The following is a 22,880-nucleotide window of genomic DNA, read 5'->3' as shown; positions in this document are numbered from 1 at the left end:
TTTGTACAGATGAAAGAGCAGCTCTGAGTAAATCGATGTAAGATCTCGTATTGCTCTTCAGTGGTTTTCTGACTTTTCCGTGCATCTTAGAATTAAAACAAAAACTCATCTGGAGTAAACCCACATCAAGTGTGTCCCACTCCAGTGTGAAAAGAAGTCAAATGATTCTACATAGAGGAAGACACCTGTGTCGTTAGCGAGCAGACACGATGGCCTAATAGGCTCCGCCTACTAAGCCCACGTAGCTCTCCATATAGAAAGGGCTCCACAGCAATTGTGATTGATTGCCTTCATCCTTGCACCTCTGGGCAGGGCTTGTCAGCACGTCCCAGCCTTCTCAACCACAGAAGTTTTCAGATCTCCAGTAAACGTGTATCGTGGGCCTTGCTGGCTTGGAGCCCAGTTACCTCTAAGCCTTGTCTATATCAAGGTCGCTCACTCACACTGTACGTTGTTTGCAGTGGGACGTGATCAAATAAAGCCAGTGAAATTTACAAACAGAGACCCAGTTCTGGCCAGGGTACCTGCCACCAGAATCATTCATACAACTAAATTCTGACTAAGGTAAAATATGCAGAATAACTGTAGACGAGGACTAGGAGCGTCCTTACAGAGAAGCTAAACCTTCTTTATTCCTTCCTTCCTTCCTTCCTTCCTTCCTTCCTTCCTTCCTTCCTTCCTTCTTTCCTTTTTTAATAGTTGACTATGGTTGCCAACTTTAGCCAAGACGTATCCAGGGGCTAAGATGGGAGAGCCCAAGACCAAAGGGTTTTGTTAATGGTACTGTCACCTTCGCAGTCCACAGTCCTTACTGTTGATTGCCTCTCAACCAAAGAGAACATTTTCCAATACAGGTCAGTGAATCTGGCCAAAAGAATCACAGCTGCTAAGCTCTCCCCACGTGGAAGCCCTTGACAGACAATGCTCACGTTTCACTTCAGGACTGTCTACTGCAACAGGTACTATTCGCTAACCGTCTCCAATTGCCACACCTTTGGGTCGGCCCTAGAGTTCATGACAAAGACTTGTTGCTCCTGGTAACTGACCGAGCAGATGTGGGTGAGGTACCAGAGCTGGACTGTTCCTGCTCAGCATGGACCTCCTCTCCTACGCCATTGCTGCCTGCCGCACCTTCTCAGAGATGGGCCGAGTGCTGGGCTCTCCCCCAGGGGTCAGCCCCTCAGTGCAGACTTAAGGCTCACTTGTTTTCCCTGCTGTCTCTCTTTATCCTTCACAGGCATTTCTCACAGAAAACCTGCATATCAGCTTCCAGCTGGCCACCAGCTTCTCAGATGCTCATACGCCTTCCAGAAGAAAGCAAGGACCCTCTTCTTGAGGATGGGAGGCCAGAATCTGGACTATGTTCATACCCGGACCCCTTTCCCTTCATTTCCCATCTACTTTATCTCAGACTTTGATGTAGAATAAGAAATAGAGACTACAGCTTGTAAGGTTCCCTTAGCATGATAAAGACTCACATCTTAGTTATATGGGAAAAAAAAGACAAAGAAATGTTCCTTTAAAAAAGAAGAGAATGTTTTTAGGCAGCAATAAGAGAAATAGAAGGTCCTTTCTGCGAGGGGCCCTGTGGTAATCTACAAGCAGGGTTCACTGCTCACACTGTTTTATGTGGCAGCTTGGTCAGGCTACAGTCCCTGGTTATCAAGACAGATGCTAATCTGTGTGCTGCTGTCGAAGTATTTTATGAATAAAGTTCATTGATTTTTAAGTGGGATGCACTTCAGACACTCCGCGTTCTGACTGGGCCCTATTCATTCTGCTAACAGCCCTTACGGGCAAGCCAAGGCTTCCTTGTCGAAGGGGCTGTCCCCAGAGGCAGCAGCTTCAGAGACTGCTGAGGGATCCCGCCTTCCCTGACCACCTGCCCTGCAGAGTCTAGTCCTTACACCCAAACTCACAAGGTATACCCAGTGCCTTACAGTAAATTTCTTAATGTAAATGTCTGCCTAATGGTTCTGTTGCTCCGGGGAAAGCTGGCTGGCAGGGCTTTTACAAGAATGGCAGACAGACAAGATGCAGGCTTGGGTGATGAACATAATAAGAAGTCTGGGTTTTAAGTGTTCGCTGGAGATTTAGGGTGATGAATGACGTGGCCTCGCTTTAAAACATCTTTATAAAAGCAATCTTGCCCGTCCCATAGAGAATAGTTTCAAACGGAGAGAAGTGGAGCTGAAGGTACCTTCTTAGGGTACTGATACGGTATAATCAAGAGGTGCAGGTGGTCACAGCAGAGTGGAAGCCGTGGATGGAGACGGCCAGTTGCAGCAGACTTTAGAGCAGAGCTCATGTGGACATGGTGAAAGGCTGGGGTTCTGAAGGGTCAAGGAAAGCAAGGGGTAACAATAAAAATCATAGGGCCCAAGTGACGGATAAATGATGGCATTTAGGTTTGATGAAAGAAAAAAAAAGGCTGAATATTTAGTTTTAAAAAAAAAAGAAAGAAAAGAAAAGAAATGCAACTCTCCTCACAGCTCAGGGGCATTTGGGCTCTGGACTGCAGAGAGCTCCCAATAATTACCCCATCCCTTAAAGAGCACAATCATAAATGCCATCCAAGCCCACTAAGTCTCAAGTGAGTGCCCCAAGAGTTCCCTAATTATTATGTCAGTGGAACCGGCGGAGCGACAGTTTGTTTAGTTTGTTAAGGGCTTGTACCTTCATGGATTTCTTCAGTTGCTTTGCATCGAACAGGGCTGGTGCAGTCACAAGAGCCACCATGATGTGCTCAAAGTGGCCAGAGAGGTCACCCTTCAAGTCATCTTTCAGCTCCTAAAATAACAACCCCAAGGAAGAAATCATGAAATATGTTCTTTTGTCTTTCTCAACAGCCACCTAGGGAAAGGGAAACGCAAGTATAAACATCAAGCAGCAGCATGCCCCTCCATAGGGAATGGCAGGAATGCTGAGAACATCTCGATGGACACTAATCTTCATTTTATGATGTCTCCACCATGTTCTGCCTTACACAGACATTTGCAAAGCCCAAAGGAAGCCTGGCAAATGCACCGGAGTTTGGGACTGCACATTAAAATGCTATTCCTCTAAGTATACCACACACAGTACACATGGACCAAACGGCCACACTGAGCCACGCATATGCAAGATTAAAATAATTCCTGATAACTAGGAAAATAGAATGAACACATTTCCTAGGTCCTTGGTGCTCTCCAAAGGAGGGTAAGGGAGGCCGGGAGAGGGTTCTCTCTGGTAAACTGTTCCTGAGTACCTTGCTTCTCAGAGACCCCACTGGGCTCCACAAAGAAAGGGGAGGACAGTGGCTGGTCAGTCTCCTTTAATGGATCCTGGGGCATTCCATACAGGATTCTAGTGTCCTTTGGCACTGCCTCCACATAGTACATAAGAGTCTGCCCCCCCACACACACACCTAAGGGCAGGGGCGTGGTTCCTATTTCCAATATTAAAAGGAGTAACATGTAACAATTTGATTTCAGGCTTGGCAGCCAGCAGCCTCTCGGGCAGTTCTGATGATAAAAGCCGCCCCTCCACAGACACAGTGGGGTCACAAGATGGAGCCAAGGACCACCCCGTCTACTGTAACTACAGCAGAGATTTTTTTCTCTTCAAATGCTGAATTCTGAGCCAGGAGGCGGTGGCACATGCCTTTAATCCCAGCACCCGGAAGGCAGAGGCAGGTGGATCTCTTTGAGTTCGAGGCCAGCCTGGTCTACAAGAGCTAGTTACAGGACACACTTCAAAGCTACAGAGAAACCCTGTCTCGAAAAACAAACAACAATAAATAAATAAATAATAAATGCTGAATACTGATACCATCTGTCCTCAACCCATCGGCAAAGAAATCTTACCCTACACACTATCATTCCATCACCCAGTAAGAAATGGCTGTTGCCTTCGCCTCTGTTGATTCTTCTTTCTCATTTTACAGCGCTCTGGAAGGCCAATGAGCCATCTGGGTCACCAACCTATATGTCAGGGGTTTTTGCCCAGACGTTGACAATTCATTCATTTGAGTACATGATCAAGGGTACTTAATCAATGCTAGACATTTAAAGGTAGCCGCGAAGTAATGCTTCTGTCTAAGATGTTACCCTAACAGGAAAATGAAAGTATTCAAGAGGAAATTCAATTTTACTGTATAGTATATTAGTGTGTGATAAAGGGTGTCTGGGAAAGGAGCTTTAACGCCTGGGGGGACCGGAGATCATTCTCGGGTGATGTCTCTGATAGTTAACAGCCTGACTGCTCTGTGTTTTACTCCTTCCTTTCCATAATCCATGACCCACAGCATCCCGAACAACCGTTCCATCCTCTTTGTAATTCTGGGGATGCAACAAAGAGCCTCGGAAGTGCCAGGCAAGCATTCTGCCATTAAGCTAAACCTCCAGGTCCCCAAGTAATCTTTTAAGACTAAACATTGGGTTATATTATCCCCCTGCTTACATACTTCCAATGGCTCCCAACTGTAGAATAAAACCAAGACTATGCACCAACTCTTAGAGATAAAACCGAGCCGAGAGGCATGCAGTAGTCTTAGCACTGGGTAGGAAAGATGCTGAGGTGGGAGGATTATTTTAACACAAGTGCTCAGGACCAGACTGGCAACATGGTAAAATCCCATCTGAAAATGCACAAAGACAAACAGTCAGGCACAGTGACACACGTCTATATATACACAGCACCGATTGTCCTCGCGGCCAGCTAGGCAGCAGCATCCTGCTGGCACTGCTTCCTCACCCCGTCACGGGAGCCAGTCACCAGTTACCCTCATCATCCCATTTTATCTTTATCACACTTGCCAATGACTGAACTTATCATGTTTCCAATAGGATGCTAGCTCCACAAGCGAAGGAACGAACTGCCTCTCCTACTGTCTGACAGAGACAAGACTACTCAACAAATAGACAACAAACCAATTGTGTGGCAGTCCTGTTCCTTTTCTGTTTTGTTCTGCTTTCTGAGACAGGGTTTCTCTGTATACCTTTGGGAGCCTGTATTGGAACTCTCCGTGTAGACCAGGGTGACTTTGAACTCACGGAGATCTGACCGCCTCTGCCTCTCAAGTTTTGGGATTAAAGGCGTGTGCCACCACTGCCCGGCTGTCAGTCTTGTTCTTAGGTATTTATTTTTGGATACTTAGTTAGTTTCCATCTGTTGAATTCACTGAGCCTGTGAATTCTATTTTAAAATTAAAATAGAAACTAAAGATTATCTAAGGCAGTTTTTGCCAGACAGCTGTTCTGGTAGCTCTTTGTGGGAGGGCGATCCTCCATCCTGTACGATGTTTAACAGTATCTCTAACATCTGGAATCCCCCTCCACCCCATCAGAAGGTCTCTATTCAGGCTGGGGACGTGTCTCAGGTGGGAGAGTATTTGTCTAGCACTCACAAAGACCGGGGTTTGATTCCCCAGTATCACATAACCCGGGCCTAGTGACTCCCGGCTGTAATTCCAACACTTGACAGTTGAACAATGGAGGATCAGAAGTTCAAGATAATCTCCATCTACTTGTAAGTTCCAGGCTGGTCTGGGCTACACGAGACCCTGTCCACACCCCCAAAAAAAAACCCCTAAATCTCCCTTTTAGGCCAAGTATCCTGTAGGGAGGGGATTCACCAATGGCTTGGAACCATTTCTGCAACCCTTCCATACAGTTCCTCGTTTTTGGTGATCCTCAACCCTAAAATTATTTTCATTCCTACTTCACAACTGCAATGTAAATAAATTGTGAGCAGGATATCTGCTATGTGACCCCGGGGAAAGGCTCATTTGACCCTAAAGGGGTCACAACCCGCAGTTTGAGAACCGCTGCTCTAAGGCGACGTTTTTCATTCCACAGTGAAGACACAGACGCCCCAAAGCCATTGGGATGGAGAAATGCAAAACCAAGACTGAGAGGCCTGGTTCTCGAGTGGATGCACACGGCGTCTCCTGCCACGCTCAGTCGGAACCCAAAGATCTGCGAGTGCCCCACAGAGGAAGACCCGAGACTCGGGTGATTGTCTCTTCAGGGCGGTACCTGTTCATACGTCGCTTGATACTCCTTGGCAATCAGCTGTCGCTGCGCATTCGACCGCTCTGTCAGGATGCTGATAAGGGTTTTCTCGTCAGTTCCTAAATGAGACCAAAGTCACTTATCAACTGAGGGCTCTCCGTATTAGTCATCCGGACCAAGTGCTTACAGTAAGGCATTTTAAATTTCAGTTTACAGCTTCTTACTGGGCTAGAATCTGTGTTTGCCTGGGTTTTGTTTTTGTCTGTCTGTTTGTTGTTGTTTTGTTTTTGGAAAAGAAGTTAACTATTTGGTCGATTTGGGAGATGGAAAAATGAAAACCCCAGACATTGCTTGTCTAGTCCTCTTAGGCATGAAGAGAGGAACACGAAGAAGCTCCTGCTTCACCCTCAGGAGGCTGAGTGACTCTCACGGAATTTCAGCCCTCACTCCATAGCTGGCATCAGATCTTCTAGCCTCTCAAGGGCACAGACACAAGAAAGATTTATTGAGAAACTGCTATCTATAAGGTGCCTTTTTACTCCTTGTCATAGCGAGAGTTACAGAGTCCCCATACCGTGATAGACAAAGCCACCCTAAAGATGACATTAACACTCAAAGAGCCTATTTCATTTGTCAAAGTCGCATGACTTCTAAATAATGCAACAATCTCTCATCCCCAAACACGATTTTTGCTGTGGTTTGAATATGAAATGAGCCCTCTACACAACTGTGTTGAATATTTGGTCGCCACCTGTCATTTCAGAAAATGACAGACATCTCAGGGGGGTAGGACCTAGAAGATATAGGTCATTAGGGACATTCCTTTAAAGGTTATTCTCTCTCTCTCTCTCTCTCTCTCTCTCTCTCTCTCTCTCTCTCTCTCTCTCTCTCTCTCTGCTTCTTGTCAGCCTTGAGGCAAGAAGGTAAGTAGTCTGCCACGTGATGATCTTACCACAGGCCCAGAATCAATTAAGGCAAGTACCACAGACTGAACCCTCTGGAGACCATGAGCCAAAATCTTTCTTACTGATCACAGGTCATTTACCACAGCAACACGACATCTGGTTCACACCTCCGTGGTGAATTTCACATGCATGTGTTTGTAAGGTCAGATCGGGCCAGAACTGAGGCCAGCTTGTCTGAGAATGTCCTCGATGCCACTGATTTTCGGTAGAATGTTATGACAACTGTGGGAATCCGTGTCTGCGTCATTGGCTGGAGAGAACTGTGCTAAGATCGGAAGTGCTGAGGGGCTTGCAGGCCTTGGGGGTGCATGATTAGAATGATGGGAAGATCAGCTGGGATTAGAGGCTAGGTTTCTCTGTGCTGAGGTAACACCAGTACACCATATCTACAGAGCCTGTGACTGCGCTACACAGTCTATCTGTGGAGAGGGGAAAGAACCTGTGTGCTTGGCTGCCTGTTGGCCTCCCAGTGTGCTTGCCTTTGATCTTGTGTTTTCTACAGAATCAGATTGCAGCGTACTTGATCTGTGAGTCTGGTAGCCAGCTTAGACCTGCAACAGTACCAATACCAATGCCCAGTTACGGTGCCTCTCCATACCGCAGCATGTCCTCACACTAGACTTCATCTCTGGCTTGTTTTTACTCTGCTCTTTCCTCAATGTCAGGACTATGGATAGAGCTATCCAAAAACAAAACAAACAAACCAACAAGTCAACAAAGCCTTAGGAACTGGGGTTGGGGATGGAGCGCTTGTTTTACTTCAGGAAGGCCATAAGTCAGGAATAGGAACTCACACCTGCAAGGCCAACACTCAGGAGGAAGATGCAGGAGGTTGGGAAGTTCATGGCCATTGTTCCATTCAGAATGAGTTCCAGGCCAACCTGGGACACATGCCACCTTGACTCAAAATATATTCTGGGAGCTATTCTCTGTTCTCTCTTTTTCTACTCCATACACTGCAGCGCTCATCTCTACAAGTCCTCTGTCCTCTGTGACCCTGCCCTTATTCTTTACTTCTAGATAATTTGTATGCTTTCCTAATCTCTGTGTGTGCACCTATGTGTGCAGATATCCACAGAGGCCAGAAGAGGATGTCAGCTCAGCTTAGGAGGGGTTGAGAGTAGGAAAGAGAAGAAGAAACTGATGTAATTACATCTCAAGAAAATGCATGAAAATTTTCAAAAGGAACAAATACTAAAATGGTAAACAAAAAGTTTGAAAGATAAGTGAAAAAATATTTTCATTAAAAAAAGTCTTGTATAAGAGAAGATAATGCTGACATAAACTCCTAAAGACATATTTCACAGAATTACACAGGTTGTCGTTAAAGCCACACTGGAAAAGGAAGAGTCCCCCTACAAGCCAACAAGCAAACAAAGAGTAAAAACAATCCCCAAACATGAGCAGCCCCTGTAAGGCTGGAGCAGCTATAACAGGGTACTGAGATGGGTACAGACAGAAGAGCAGGAAACTCATAGCCAAACAGGGTCTCTGTGAGTTCGAGCCCAGCCTTGTCTACAGAGAGAGTTCCAGGCCAGCCAGAGCCACACAGAGAAACCCTGTCTCAAAAAACAAAACAAAAAAAAAAAAACAAACAAACAAAGGTACAGAAGGCATAATCCTAGGAAAAATACTAAGCTTGATTTTTGCTAAAATATAAAACGGGATAAAATGTTTTGGTTTTGGCCATTTCATGGCTGGAGATTTTATTTACAAAAGGTTAAATACAGAAACCAATGACCACTAGGCAAGCCTCTCTTGGCACCCCTGGAGAAGACGGTGCAACTTCATGGCATGGTACTTGGAACCCCTAGAGAAGACAGTGCCATGTCAAAGGGCTAAACCATGTGAAGACGTCATACATGAAAGAGGAAACAAAAAGAAAAACTGATGCTTGGCTTTATCAGTATTTAAAGAGAGGGGAGGGGGGAATTCATACAGCTTCAGACCTAGTCAGTGGGAAAAATGGCATGGTAATTGTACAGCCTGTGTTAAACAGTAAGGAACACAGATCAAGAGAAAGTCTCATGCATTGTGGAAGGAGTTCTATGTATTATTATTATTATTTTATTATTATTACTGAGTGGCACGATGGGGGGACACCACAGCATGCACATGGAGATTAGTCAGTTTTATGGAGTCAGTTCTTTCCTTCGACTGTGGTTTCTGGGGATCGAACTCAGGACGTTGAGTTTGTGTAACAAATATTTTACTCTCTAACCTACCTCACCAGCCCCAAGAGTAATCTTTAAACCATTTTGGAGATCAAATTGGCAATATTTCTAGTTGATTTAAAAGCGAGTATTCTAGTAATTTCCACCCAGAAATCACAACTCTTGTCATGTCCTGGAGAAATACTAGCCAATGCACACAACGGAGTTAAAGCAGGGACATTCACCAAGGACTTTCACGCAGTAATAGAAAAGAATTACAGGCAATTTGAATGTTTCATCAACATTCCAAGTTTATGATATAATATACAATAGACTACTATGCAGTTAAAATTAATGACCTAGAGCTAAACATATCAACATGAATAAATCTCAAAAACATTATGTTAAGAGATAAAACCAAATGGCAACAGAATGTATAGATCACTTCTCCAGTTTGCCTGGTGGAAAGTATAAAGACGGTACGTACATACGTATGGAGCTGTGGTATTGAAGGCCCACAAGCATAAAGTCTAATTTAGGAAGATGATTTTCTCTAGGTAATGGGGTAAGAATACAGCCTAGGAAGAATGGCCAGGGACTGTGTCTGCAATGATTTGTGGTTATGGCGGTGATAACTGTTGGAAGGAGCTGGGGTGGTGTTCGATTTTAATTACGTCAACATTCCAAATGCGTTCTTTACTAAAACTCGCTGAACATGATCTTCTCATCATGGCACACTTTAAAATGTCCGCTGACAAATTCTCTCATTCAGGATTCAATTGCGGCCAACTGGCTTCTCAGATGGGAACTTCCCTGGCTGGCTTCAACACTGACAAGGGCTTACAAATCACTCACCGATTCCTTTGATTGCTTTCCGGATAGCTTCAGCATCCACTGCTGGGCTAAAGCCTGGATAATCTCTTATGGTTCCTCGGGGTCCAACCTAGAGGGAAAGTTCCACCAGGTCAAAACCTTTACTTATATTGCATTTAAATATATTCGACTAAATGTTCATCTCAAGTGGTCATTATTGCAATTATCTAGAAGTGTTTATGTTGTTTAAAATGCCACTGTCCTCAGAGGCCCAGTGTGTGACTAAATAATTGTTCTTTGTCAATAAGAAACCCAGAGCCTGAACCCAGCCCAGAGGCAGCGTGCTCAGAGATACTGTACTGACACAGCTCGGGGAAGATCCCAGCTGTTTTGTGTTTGCATAGTTAAGTACCTGGAGCAAATACCTTTAAATCGTTAGACGTTCATGGCAGAAGCTTCTGGTCCTCTGAAAGAGCAGCAAGTGCTCTTAACTGCTGAGCCATCTCTCCAGCTCTAGTGTGCGTCTGTGGCAGCCTGGCTTCTTGTGTTCCTGGCACAGTGCAACAGTTTCCCCTCCCTAGACACACAGGCAATATGGCTTCTGCTACATGTAGGAAGAATCCCCCTCCCCTGCCCCATGGCCACCAGGAGCATACGTTGTTTTGTGTAACAAGCTGCACACATGAAACATCCCTTCTCTAGGGCAATGAGTTGTTTCAACACCTGTGGCCCTGTATACAAACAACAAGAACCCTTCCATTGTCTTCATCCACTGTTACTTCCCTGCAAGAATTCTCAGTATGCGCCTCATCACGCCTCACACAGAAGCAGATGTGCTTGGGAGGTTCTGGGATGGTTTAATTAATGTTGACCACTGTCCTTGGGGAATGCTACTCTAAAGGATTAGTAAGTGAAAACGCTATTAAGATTGTCGGCTCTTGTGCACTGTTTAACAGACGTGTGATTGAGAGCCATGGATTGTGTTTTTCCCGAGAACTCCACTGACATCCTGGAGCTTCAAGAATAACATAGAATTATTTTAAAAAATAACCACATTACTGACTTTAAGCACATAAATTAGAAACATGACAGTAAACTGGGAAAGAGCATATTGCTAAAATAACAAAATAAAATATTCTTTTATTTATTTTATGCTGGAGAAACTAGACGACAGACAAAGGGTGTTGAGAAAATTCAAAGTTAACAAGTACTTATATAGCATATTCTGACCTTTTAAATAAAAATCTGTGCTAACAGCAGTAACATTTAACGTTTTCTTTTTAAACAGGGCTTTCTATCCTCCTACTGAACGGTATTGACTGTGTTGTTATGAACTAATATGGTCACATTTCCTCTCTTTTAAAGTCTAATATTTTCCTGACAGGACATTATCTTGTCATACTAAAATGAAGGGAGAATTAATGTACCAGCACAGGAGCAATGAGAGCCTGCTGACTCAATATGTCAGAAGGAACACTTTGTTGCAATGTTGTCAGACATTGTTTAAAGTGCCCCCAATAAAAAAATTTGAACTAACGAGTTAGAATGTGCGAGACGCGAAGACAATAAAAGCCGTCTAATCAGTCACTTTAGCATGATCTTCACACAGTTTTCTTCCCTCAACGCTTAATAAGCTTTATAAATTGGCAGAGCCAACTGGCTTCATTTCATTAAAGTCCACTCCTACCACCGAGCTCCCGTGCTCCCCTTATCCGCCCACCTCCAATGTTGGGTGTTCTGGAAGGACCACTGGGGTGCCCAACACTCCGCACCTTACACACCTTAGCTACCATCTATAGCAGCCCCGCTGCTAAGCATGATCATCTCTGCACAGACGGCATCAGGATTTAAGGAGACTGCAGAATTCACTTCCATCCGCTCATCTAGTTAAGCCAGATATCTGCGTTTGCAAGGAGTCTTTTCTGTTGTTCTAAATCGTCCTTGGCATCCTTTCCCTGAAATATGTCTCTGTACCTCGGAGGTGACATTTTAAAATGCATGTGACCATGCCCCAGATTTACTTTAGATAGACTGAATTTTATTTTGAGGAACCAGGTGCTAGGTTTTACTTGCTTATAAAGTTCTATTTGTGTGATCCTATCCTATGAAGATTCTCAGCATGGCTATTTCTGAGTACAAGAAGACAACATTACGGCCAAATCCCCAATATTCATGTATTACAAAGGCTTTTTGGAATTTACAACCTCGCTGTGACCTCTGCACTGCCCTCTACAAAACAGGGGAGGATAAAATTCCTAACTTATGCAGCTCTCTTTCTAGTGAGAGTCAGATGGGGGAGGAACGAGTTATATAATGAAGGATTCCTCTCCTTCTCCCTCCCCCTCCCCAACATACACACACACCTGTCAACTTGAAAAAACCATGGAAATCTGATTTTTATTTAGTTGCTCATTTTGCTGTGCAGGAATCAAACCCCAGGGCCTCATACATGACAACCAAGTTGATCGCCACTGAGCCAAAGCCTGGCCCCAGAACACAGGAGTTCCGAAGTAGAATTCTAGTAAAGTATTGAAAGTGTTTTAGTCACTTAAATGAAGTATCATAGGATTTTCTTGGTAAGAATTGGTTATCCAGGCCACCTGGCATTATTCATATGATCTATAAAAACTCACTGTAAGATAAATAACCAGATTTATGTTGTTCATTAATACATTCCAGATAATGAACAAAAGACCTCACAAACATGTTAAATTTCTTCAGTGACCTTAATAAGGTATAAATAATGAATTTTATTAAAAATAGAGGAAGTTGGAGGGATAACTCAGCAGTTAAGAGCATTTGCTCTTCTAGAGGACCCACGTTCAGTTCCCAGGGCACAAAGCAGGTGGCTCATCAACATCTGTAACTCTGATCCAGGGGATCCAATGTCACTGGCATCCACAGACACTTACACTCATGTCTACATACCCACATGTTCACACACGCACACCTACACATAAATTACAAATAACAGGACATGGAAGTACTCAACCTCACAGGCACTGTTTGTTTAAGGAAGGAGCCTGGATTTAAAGCCACCTCCAAATGTCCTGTTCTACAGCACTCTGCTTGGGCTGGGGGTTAGGGAACACTATCTCAGTGGTTCTCAAAGTGGGTTCCTGGACCAACTCCATGGAATTTACAGAGATGTAGATACTTAATCCATAGCCTACTCTCACAGAGTCCACACTATGGGATAGGATTCAGCATCTTGGTGATTTTAATGGACAAGTGGCAATAAGCAACATTCTGCTTCATTCTCTGTTGCCTAAAAAGTAGAATAAAGCCAGCAAGTGCGTCTTGAGTTCTGAATGGGTGTGGGAGCTGAGGAATTTAATAATAAGTGCTGCTTTAGGAATGTTGGTGTTTTCAGCTAAAGCTATTTGGTTGCCTGCTTCACTGAAGCTTTAGTGTCTTGCCAGGCAAATCATTAGTTGATTCTTCTCTGCCGTCATTTTCCTAGTACCTAACGTAGTCAGTGCTAACGGGGAGCATCCCATGAATACCTGGCTAAGGCCATTTTCAAAATCAGGCTTGATCAGAGTTTCATCTACTTTCGTGTGCATATTTAGTTTTTTCCCTTTTCTCAAACTTGACCTTCAGATACCCTCAAAATAAAAATAATGCTGAATCCACTGAGAAGTAAAGTATTGAAAAGAATAAAGTGAGAAAATCTTAGGAATTCTTTATAATAAGGACAATTAGTTGCTATGTGCCTAGAGTAGTGTTAGGGACATCTCCAATCCCCATGCTAAACATATAAAGCAGACACTTGAATCCTATGCCTGACTGATGAAAGAGACACTTAAGACCTTTGCCCAAGTTCACACAACCAGAGAATAGTTTATCTCGTTATTTTCTTCAAGTTACTAGTCTAGACTAACCAATACCTCCTTTGAATCTACCTTGTGACAGTAGAATTTTCCTTGATCATCTAAAACTATCCTTTCGCTAGCCATGGAGCATGATGCCCTGAAGTCACTGACATGGCCAAATTGACCCCAGGGCATCATCTGCTGTTACCTTGACTGGCCAATCTATCCTTGTCTCACTGGACACAGCTGTACCTGTTTCTTCATGGAATGTTGACCAGGCTTGCAATAAATTGAACCTTTATATTCAAAGGATGAACAAAGGAGACACACAGGATGCTAACTCTGTTGACAGAAACCATAATTTAGAGCCCAATGCTCCAAAGAAAAATGGCGGCCACTGCAAGCACGTTCTGGAGGTGAGGCACAGGCACACTGCACATCACTTCATAAAGACCCAGAACAGCCAGGTCCAAATATTAAGCCCCAAAGAAAACTCTAGGAATCAAGGGCTCTCAAAGAGCCAGAGAGAAATGATTCCTCTCCGTGTTCAATGTCAGGATGCTGTGAGGGATCGTGAAGCTTTATAGTACAGGGGAAACGGAGCAGATGACGAAAACAGAGTTGCTCAAACCTGGAAAGTGCAAGGCTTTTTGTTCAGTTCTTCAAGTAAGAAACAGTCTTTAAAACGAAGTGTCCTAGAAAGGGATACACTGAGCTCTCAGCCCAGCTTCTTGGTTGCCTCAAAGACAAAGGTGCCCTGCCTGGCGCTCTCCTCTGGAGAACAAAGGTTAATCATTCAAGCGGTTTGAGACCCTTATCAGCCTGGAGCTGGGACCTGGGGAAGTTATGCAATCCAGTAACACTCACTAGACTTTGTCTATAGTCATTTGCCCTTTGTTCCCCCACACTGTTGTCTGCAGAGACCCAAGCCCTTTCTTTTCATGTCTTATCACTTTTCTTAAGAAGTACTCATCTCTGAAGATGCTAGATGCGCTGAAATTCAGAGCCTCCTCTGAGAACTGCTTGCCTGCTGCTCTAGATTTCTCCCTTGAATGTATGACACAAGCATGCCCATCAACTTCCTTTTATTTTCATTGTGTTAGTCGGGCTTTCCAACCAGGGGGCAGTCCCCACCATCAATTTATGAGCACTGCCATCCCTTCTCTATGGCAGCAAACCGCGGGAAGCTAGAGAGGCAAGGCCAGACTCCCCTACAAGATTCAGAAGGAAGACGGCTCTACTTGTCAATATCCAGGCATCTGTCGTGGCCTGACCTTGGGGTACACGTCCTCAGCTGGAGCCACCAAGAGCACCTCCTGTGCACATTCACTACGTTTCCTTTAAAAAGGGCCCTGCCCACCTCCCATCTCTCTTTCTCTCTCTGTCTCTCTCTCCCTTCTCTTCTGCTGCCCCTGTTCCCACAGACCATTCTTCCTTCCCCTCTCTCCCATTTCTTTCCCCCAATAAAAAACCCTTCCACTTGAGCTTTGTCTTGAGGCATCTTTCTTGTGCTGATTTCTTTTTAAAAATTACAATGCTGACACCTTGATTTTGGACTTGTTTTTTTCCAGAATTGGGACAACGTACTTCTCTTGCCTGCAGCCACCCAGTCTGTGTCTCCTATAGATGGGTGATAAGCACTCTATCAGTGGAGGGTGACATACAGAGGTCTCTGCCGTCACTGCAGCAGTACGTGTCTCTCAGGCCAGAGGTCAGAAGAGAGGCAGTACCGTCTTCTGCCTGCAGGTGGGACTGGTGGCCCTCAAGGATGTCCAGAGAAGGGTGGCTGACATCAGGGCTTCCTCAGCAATGTGTCCAAGGGGTCTGAAGAAGATGTTTAAATTCATTTCTGTGCTCACTCGTGGGAGAAACATTTACCCTTTCACGTCTTGCTCTTGTAAACACAGAACATTTTCCCAGACGCCCACGAAGCAGGGTGTTTCAGAACCTGAGCACTGGGACTGTGAAGGCTCAGACATAGTGGCCAGGAGCAGAAGGATGAATGGGGCTCAGAAACCCAGGAAGAGGGGGACAAACACATATTTGAATCATGTTTTCTGTGAAACATGGATTTGGATATGAAGAAGACCTGACTCCTCAGAAGTATTTGTCTCCTATGATGAAGATCCTCCAGCCGCTGCCTTCCTTAGCCTCTGTGCTGGACAGACAGTTTCACGTCAACTTGACCCAAGTGTCAGACAGACAGACAGACACACAAAATGTAAGAGAACATATTTTTGTCTTCTTTCTTAGACCTGCTTCTTTTGAGAATTATCAAATGATGCTTCTAGACAGTTCAGCCAAAATTCTACAGAGGCAGGCTTCATCTTTTCCAACCCTGTCCAAAGTGTTGTCAACACGATTTCAACAAGCCTCCAGTGTTCAGGTGAGGCCCTTAATCACCATGCAGAGAGAGGAAAATGAAAGGAGCCAAGGTCCGCTAACAGCTGGGGCAGATTTGAGAACCTTCTGCCCTTCAGACGTACCCTCTTCTACCTCATGTGAGAACCAGGTATTAATCTTATATATTGTAATATGTATGTAATAATGTATAATGCATTAATACATACATAGGACTTCAGCATCCCCCCACCCCCACTGGCCCAATTCTGTATCTACTCGGTAATAGGCTTTCAGTAGCATGAAATCACACTTTCTTCTGTGGGCAGTCCTGGATGCTAATAGAATTTAATTCTTCCCCCTTTGCCTCTGATTTACCAGGTTTAACCAGGGGTGCTCCATAGGTCGCTCAAATTGCACTTTTATCTTGATTAATTGTCACAGAGGGACTCTCCACCATGGCTGGACTTGAATCAGGGAGTGTGAGGAACATCTCTTTAGTGCCCATTTCAATATTTCCCAGAACATCTCCTTTCTCCTTCAGATTTTGTTTTGTTTGGATTTTGTTTTGTTTACCCAAACACCAACCTTAAAAAAAAAGGACTGAAATTCAGGTCTAACCAGTTTTCTCACAACTCCCTGCAAAGGGCCAATGGTTTAAGTGCTAATAGTTACCTAAAAAAGAAGGGTTAACACAGACACACCAGACAGGAAGTTACCATCACCACAGAAGAGGCCCCTCACTTGACTTGGAACAGTCAAGTTTCAAAACCAGATATTCCGTTCCTGAGATGTGGTAGCTGAGAGGGAGGCCAGTGGAGGAGCGCAGCACCCTGCTCTTGGATGCAGGTGCATCTCCCATCCCAGGTGTGAACCTGCAGGTCAGGAAGAGCAAACCCACCAGGAAAGAAAGAGTGGTGCATTGTCTCCACCCAAGCAAGGAATGGGGAACCATGGCTCTCAGAACCCTTTGACTCCACCCCAATGGCAGCTAAATGCCAGGAAGACTGTGGGCACGGTTAGATCACAGGCCCTCTGTCTGTCACTCTCTTTCACAAATCAGGCCACACCCTCCTGCAGCCTCTACTTCTCCACCTGCTGTGGCCTTGGGGTCTCCCTCCTCCTTGTGGCTGTGACCCAAGCCCAAGAAGACTTTGATGATAGAGTGGTGTGGAGCTCTGTCTCCCACACCAAGTCCCCTTCAGGAAGTGCAGGGCTTCATCCTGGCTCCCTAGGCTATGCCCTCTTCTGAAAGCTCTCAGCCTCCCCTCTATGGAGTTAAAACCACTCCCAAAATTTCTTTACTCACAAAAGCACCGTCACCATCCACAAACTCTCTCATCTTAACACATTGCACCTTCCCCGTGATTGTGGCACTGGTAGCTTTCCTCTGGACGAACCACGGAACGTAAGATCTGGTGTCCTCATCTGTCAAACTGCATCAACCAAGTCCCCAGCAAAGAAGGGAAATGTCTGGTGGAGAAGGGCAGCTGCACTCTGCTTGTCCCCAGGAACACACGATCATGGGTGAGTTTGACCTCTCTGCGGACTGCTGCCTACAGCATTCCTCAACGTTTCCAGCCTTACAGATCTCCCCTCCACACACACACACACACACACACACACACACACACACACACACACACTATGTCTTTTTAAATAGCTGTTTTTATTTTATGTGAGTGGGTGTCTCACCTGCATATATGTCTCTGCACCATGAGCACGTCTGGAGCCTGCAGAGCCAGAAAAATGAACTGGAGGCAGTTAGGACCTACCATGTGGGTGCCAGGAATTGAATCCAGGTCCTCTAGAGGAGCAGCCAGTGTACTTAGCCACTGAGCCATCTCCCCAGGCCCTGTTATTGTGTCTTAATAAGAAGTTACACCCTGGAGCTGAAGAGACGGCTCCGTGCTTCCTCGCACCCACATCAGGCAGCTCACAACCGTCTGTAATCCCAGCTTCAGGCAATCAAACATCTGTGGCTTCCCCAAGCACCTGCACACGTGTGTACATACACACAGAGACACGGGCACTTGCACACAAATAAAAATAAAATAATTATTTTTCAAAACGTTATATTATAAGCTGTTCTACTTTTGAGGCAACAAAAACTTCATCACAGAAGACATACTGAGGCCACAGAGATAGAATATTTATCCATAACAGTGGCAGAGTTTCAGCACCTTTAGCTAGAGAGCGGAAAAGCCAGCCATTCCTTCCTCAGAGGAATGTACCAAAAAGTGCCTGAGGACTTCTTCCTTGGCCCTCTTCTGCCCGAGGCCCTAAGGGCAGGACCCAGAGACACAAGCTGCGGGGTTCTTTCCAGAGACCTCAGGTGAAGCTGGTGACTCCTGACTGCACCACAGAATTTGGGGATGAGCTGGCATGAAGCCTGGCTTAAGCGTGGGCATTAAGGAGAAAGAGGTGTGTGCATATGCAAATGTGAAAGGGCCTTTTACACGGACAGTCCTTGCATCTCAAGAGTTGACCATTCTTTCCTTTCTGGTAACTGAGCTATTAGATAGGAGTTCAGCTAATGAGATAAACCATGGGCCATACAGGCTGTGTACGTAAGGTGAGGACTTTCTACTGTAAAGTACACAGTCTTGTTTTTGAGATTCCCAGAAAGCTGAGTTCTCATCTAGGAAAGACTTGAAGGGCATCTACTTAGTTATTAAAAGCATAGCTCACTATTATTTCAACATTCTTATTTAAAATAGCTCCAGGAAAAGGTAAAGTGTCTCAATATAGGCAACCTTCACAGCAAATGTCATCAATTGTGCTGAAATCTGTGACTTTGGGCTGGCGAAGACTCCAACCGGAATGGAAGGCTCCTTGCCTTTCCCATACCTTCCTAAGTTTCTCTTTTAATCCTGAGCTAATTACAATAAACTAGCCAGACACCGGTAACCCCAAACTGACCTAGGGGTGTGCGGGAATTGTGGGCGCGATCACATTTGTACTTGGGTGTGTGTTTGCTTTTGTGTGCCAGGAGGAAAAGGAATCCCACTGAGAATGAACACAGCTGCAGCCTTGGACACAGACTCTGTCAATAACAAAGTTCTTAAGTTGTCTTTCACGTAATGCATCCGGAATCCTCTCGAGAACAGCTTGGAACTAGCTTTACAAAAATGGATTAGTGCAGAAGTGAGTTTGTCCAGCCAATGACCTTTTGATGTCACAAGCTCAAAATCCCCAAGCCCCCAGTGCAGCTCAGGACAACTCCCCTAGAGAACAGTGACTCAGGAAGCGGTGTGATGCCCATTTCTGCTTGTGCCGTACAAGATTCCTTGCTGCCCCATCCAACCGAAGAGCAGTTGCCTCCCTCTCCTTCCTAAGAGGCTCCCTGCTCCAGCCAGGTGAAGGCAGCTCTGAGTGCCTAGCTCCCAGGGTCCTTGTCAGTCAACCATGCAATAAAGATTATTTTTTCCTTGCAGCAACCCAGTGCCACAGGGCTGGTCCATAGGTGAGTAGGGTGCAAATCTGTGTCATAACAGAACTTTCTGGAAAGAATATAAGCCCAGAGGGCTGGGAGGTAGCTTAGTTAGTGAAGTGCTTGCTTTGTGAGCACGAAGGACTGGGTTCTGATCCTCAGCTCTAGTATGCATTGCATTGAATCTGTAGATTGCTTTTGGTAAGATTGCCATTTTTACTATGTTAATTTTGCCTACCCAAGAACATAGGAGATATTTCCACTTTCTGGTGTCTTCTTCAATTTCTTTCTTCAAAGATTTAAAGTTCTTTTCATACAGGTCTTCCACTTGTTTGGTTAGAGTCACTCTGAAATATTTTATGCTATTTGTGGCTATTGTGAAGGGTGATGTTTCTCTTATTTCTCTCTCAGCCCATTTATCATCTGTTTAAAGGAGGGCTTCTGATTTTTTTTAAGTTATCTTGTATCCTCCTACATTACTGAAAGTGTTTATGAGTTGTAGAAGTTCGTTGGTAGAATTTTGGAGTTGCTTATGTAAACTATCATATCATCAGCAAATAGTGAGAATCTGACTTCTTCTTTTCCAATTTGTGTCCCCTTGATCTCCTCTTGTTGTCTTATTGCTCTAGCTAGGACCTCAAGAACTATATTGAATAGATATGGAGAGAGTGGGCAACCTTGTCTGTTTAGGAGTCTTGATCATGTTCTCCACAGATGGGAGAATTTAAAAGGCAGGGGGAAATTCCAGACACAACAGGCAGCAACAGGTAACAAACTTTACTTTAAAAGTAGAAGTGTGTGTGTGTGTGTGTGTGTGTGTGTGTGTGTGCCCACGCACTCTCTCACACATGCACACACACGCAAAGGACACGCAAAGGTCAACAAGACAAAAGGACAGCCTACAGAATGGGAAAAGATCTTCACTAACCCCACATCAGACAGAGGGCTCATCTCCAAAATATACAATGAACTCAAGAAATTGGTCACCAAAAGAACAAATAATCCAATTTTAAAAATAAAGAGTACAGACCTAAACAGAGAACTCTCAACAGAGGAATCTAAAATGGCTGAAAGACACGTAAGGGAATGTTCAACATCCTTAGCCATCAGTGAAATGCAAATCAAAACAACTCTGAGATTCCATCTTACACCTGTAAGAATGGCCAAGATCAAAAACACTGATGACAACTTATGCTGGAGAGGATGCGGGGTAAAGAGGATGCAGGTGTGTGTGTATGTGTGTGTGTGTGTCTGTCTGTCTGTCTGACGGGAGTGGCACTAAAGTACCCCACACTGCCTTGAACTTTCTGCACAGCAGAGAATGACCTTAAACTCCTGACCAACCTCTCAAGTGCTGGGGTTATCCCGAGGATGGAACCTGGAATCTTAGCACATGCAACGTGAGCACTCTACCATGGAGGAACATCGCCAGCTGTGTGGTTTACAGTCTCAGTTTATAAGTCCCTTGTACGACTGAAGACAATAGTCTCATGCCCCATGTCTCACACTCAACCAAGGTCTCTCTCAGCCAGCTCCATGTCAATTTTCTAATGGACCAGGGGGAGCATTTTTGAGAAGCCTCTTTTCGCCTGACCCTGGCTCTGTTAGAGATTCATAAAGTCAGAAGGGCTTTCTGGGATAGAAAGGGGAAGGTTAGCTTCTTGGCCAGTGCATAGCACACTTGGCCCTGCACTGGCCCTGCCAAGGGCATGCCACACCTCTGCAAGCTTTTCTTTCACCTTCACATAAAAATGTGTGCTCATGGCTTAAAGGTACAAGAGCAGAGAGGGGGCACAATGGAAAGAACCAGCTGCCCTAGATGCCACCTAGGGAGTTGTCAGCAACACTGTCCGTGTGGCTCTCTTTCATGTCCTTTCGTCTGTACTGTATCTACTCCAGAGCCACTGTATCTACTACTCCTGTAACTTGAGTTTTTCATCGAGTAACACATTTTTTATATCGCTACTAATGTCATCCCATAGAGCTTAATATTTTTTGCACATCCTTTTGAATGATTGCATTAAAAATGACTGCAAATTAAAAATTGTACCTATTAGATGCTTGTTCATAATGTCTGCATATTTTCAATAAATCAAACGAATAAGCTTTTGCCCACATTTTTCAACCTTACTCACATTTATGATATATAATGAGAAGTAGAATTACTGGGGTAAGGACACTAACATTTAGCAAGGACAGATGTTGACCGAAACACTATCCAAAAATGTGACATAGACTCCTAAGAACAGTTTGAGAGTTCCTGTTGAGTACACAACTTTGTCTTGCTATTTTTTCCCAGTTCTTGGGTAGAAAATAGTCCCTTGTTATGCTAAGAGGTTCTTTAGTTCTGCAAGGTTCTGTGGACTGTGTACTGGAGACTTGTAATTCTTTTCACGGGCTACTTTGTGTATACCATTTCCCACTGAGCTCATCTTTTAAAAATGGCATTATTCAAGTCATTTGTATGTCACATAAATAAATCTCCTGCCCTGTTGTTCTACAAATGCCTCTCCTGGAGGTTTTCTTCTGGCTCTACTTACTCTGTTGCAGCCACAATTACAAATTCATACATAAACAGATAAATGCTTTGTAGACTTTTGCTCTAGGCTTCTAATTGCAATTGCTTTCCCCATTCCAAATTCATTCTAGAAGATTCACTTGAATCTTATTGTCTTTGTTTACATGTATGTATTTGTTTGTTTAGTGTGTGCGTGCACACGTGTGTGCAGGTGTGAGTCCATGCCCAGGGCTGGGTAGGTGCATGTGTGTGCAGGTGTGAGTCCATAACCAGGGCTGGGTAGGTGCGTGTGTGTGCAGGTACACACAGAGGCTACAGAGCATCTGCTCTCATTCCTAAGGACCACTCCCCTTATGTTTTGAGACAGGGTCTCTCACAGGACCTGGGGCTCGCCGGCGCAAATACTTTACTAACCAGCTCATTTCTATATTTTACACATCTAAATTTTATTTTAACATACGAAGAGAAATGGAGTATAGATTTACTTTTCCCCCAAGGAGCTGGAAGTTTCCTTAATTTTACTACTGGAAGAAACTACCTTCCCATGTCTGATAGTAAATGTCATCTTTATCATCATGTATGTCGAGTTATGCACTAAATTTATTCTCCGTTAAGGCCTCTTTGCCAAGTACAGAACTCTATAATACTAGTTCTTTTTAGATGGATTCTCCCTAAATATCTCAGTCCATTCTCAAACTTGACATCCCCCTGCCTTCAACTGTCTGAGTTCTAGAATTACAGATATGGTGCGGGAGAATTGTCTGTAATCTGTCAATCATATTTTAAATAAAAGCTGAATGGCCAGGCAGAAAGTATAGGTGGGAAACCCAGACAGGAAGTAGAAATGATG

The 22,880-nt window shown here is 44.5% G+C and overlaps 1 protein-coding gene across 1 annotated transcript in view; it reads right to left on the bottom strand.

Moving 5' to 3' along the window:
- Positions 1-22,880, bottom strand: part of Anxa3 (annexin A3) — a 43,177-nt gene that overhangs the window by 16,134 nt on the left and 4,163 nt on the right. The window contains exons 3-5 of the mRNA XM_050150121.1: positions 9,967-10,054; positions 6,018-6,112; positions 2,677-2,790 (exon numbers count right to left, since the gene is read on the bottom strand). Of these exons, the coding sequence (XP_050006078.1) occupies positions 2,677-2,790; positions 6,018-6,112; positions 9,967-10,054 (297 nt within the window). The remainder of the gene's footprint in view (positions 1-2,676; positions 2,791-6,017; positions 6,113-9,966; positions 10,055-22,880) is intronic.

The sequence above is a fragment of the Alexandromys fortis genome, unplaced genomic scaffold (assembly GCF_014885135.2).
Source record: "Alexandromys fortis isolate MF-2015 unplaced genomic scaffold, M_Fortis_MF-2015_v1.1 scaffold_0, whole genome shotgun sequence".
Taxonomy (NCBI): Eukaryota; Metazoa; Chordata; class Mammalia; order Rodentia; family Cricetidae; genus Alexandromys; species Alexandromys fortis.
This window is presented reverse-complemented; position numbering and strand designations above follow the sequence as displayed.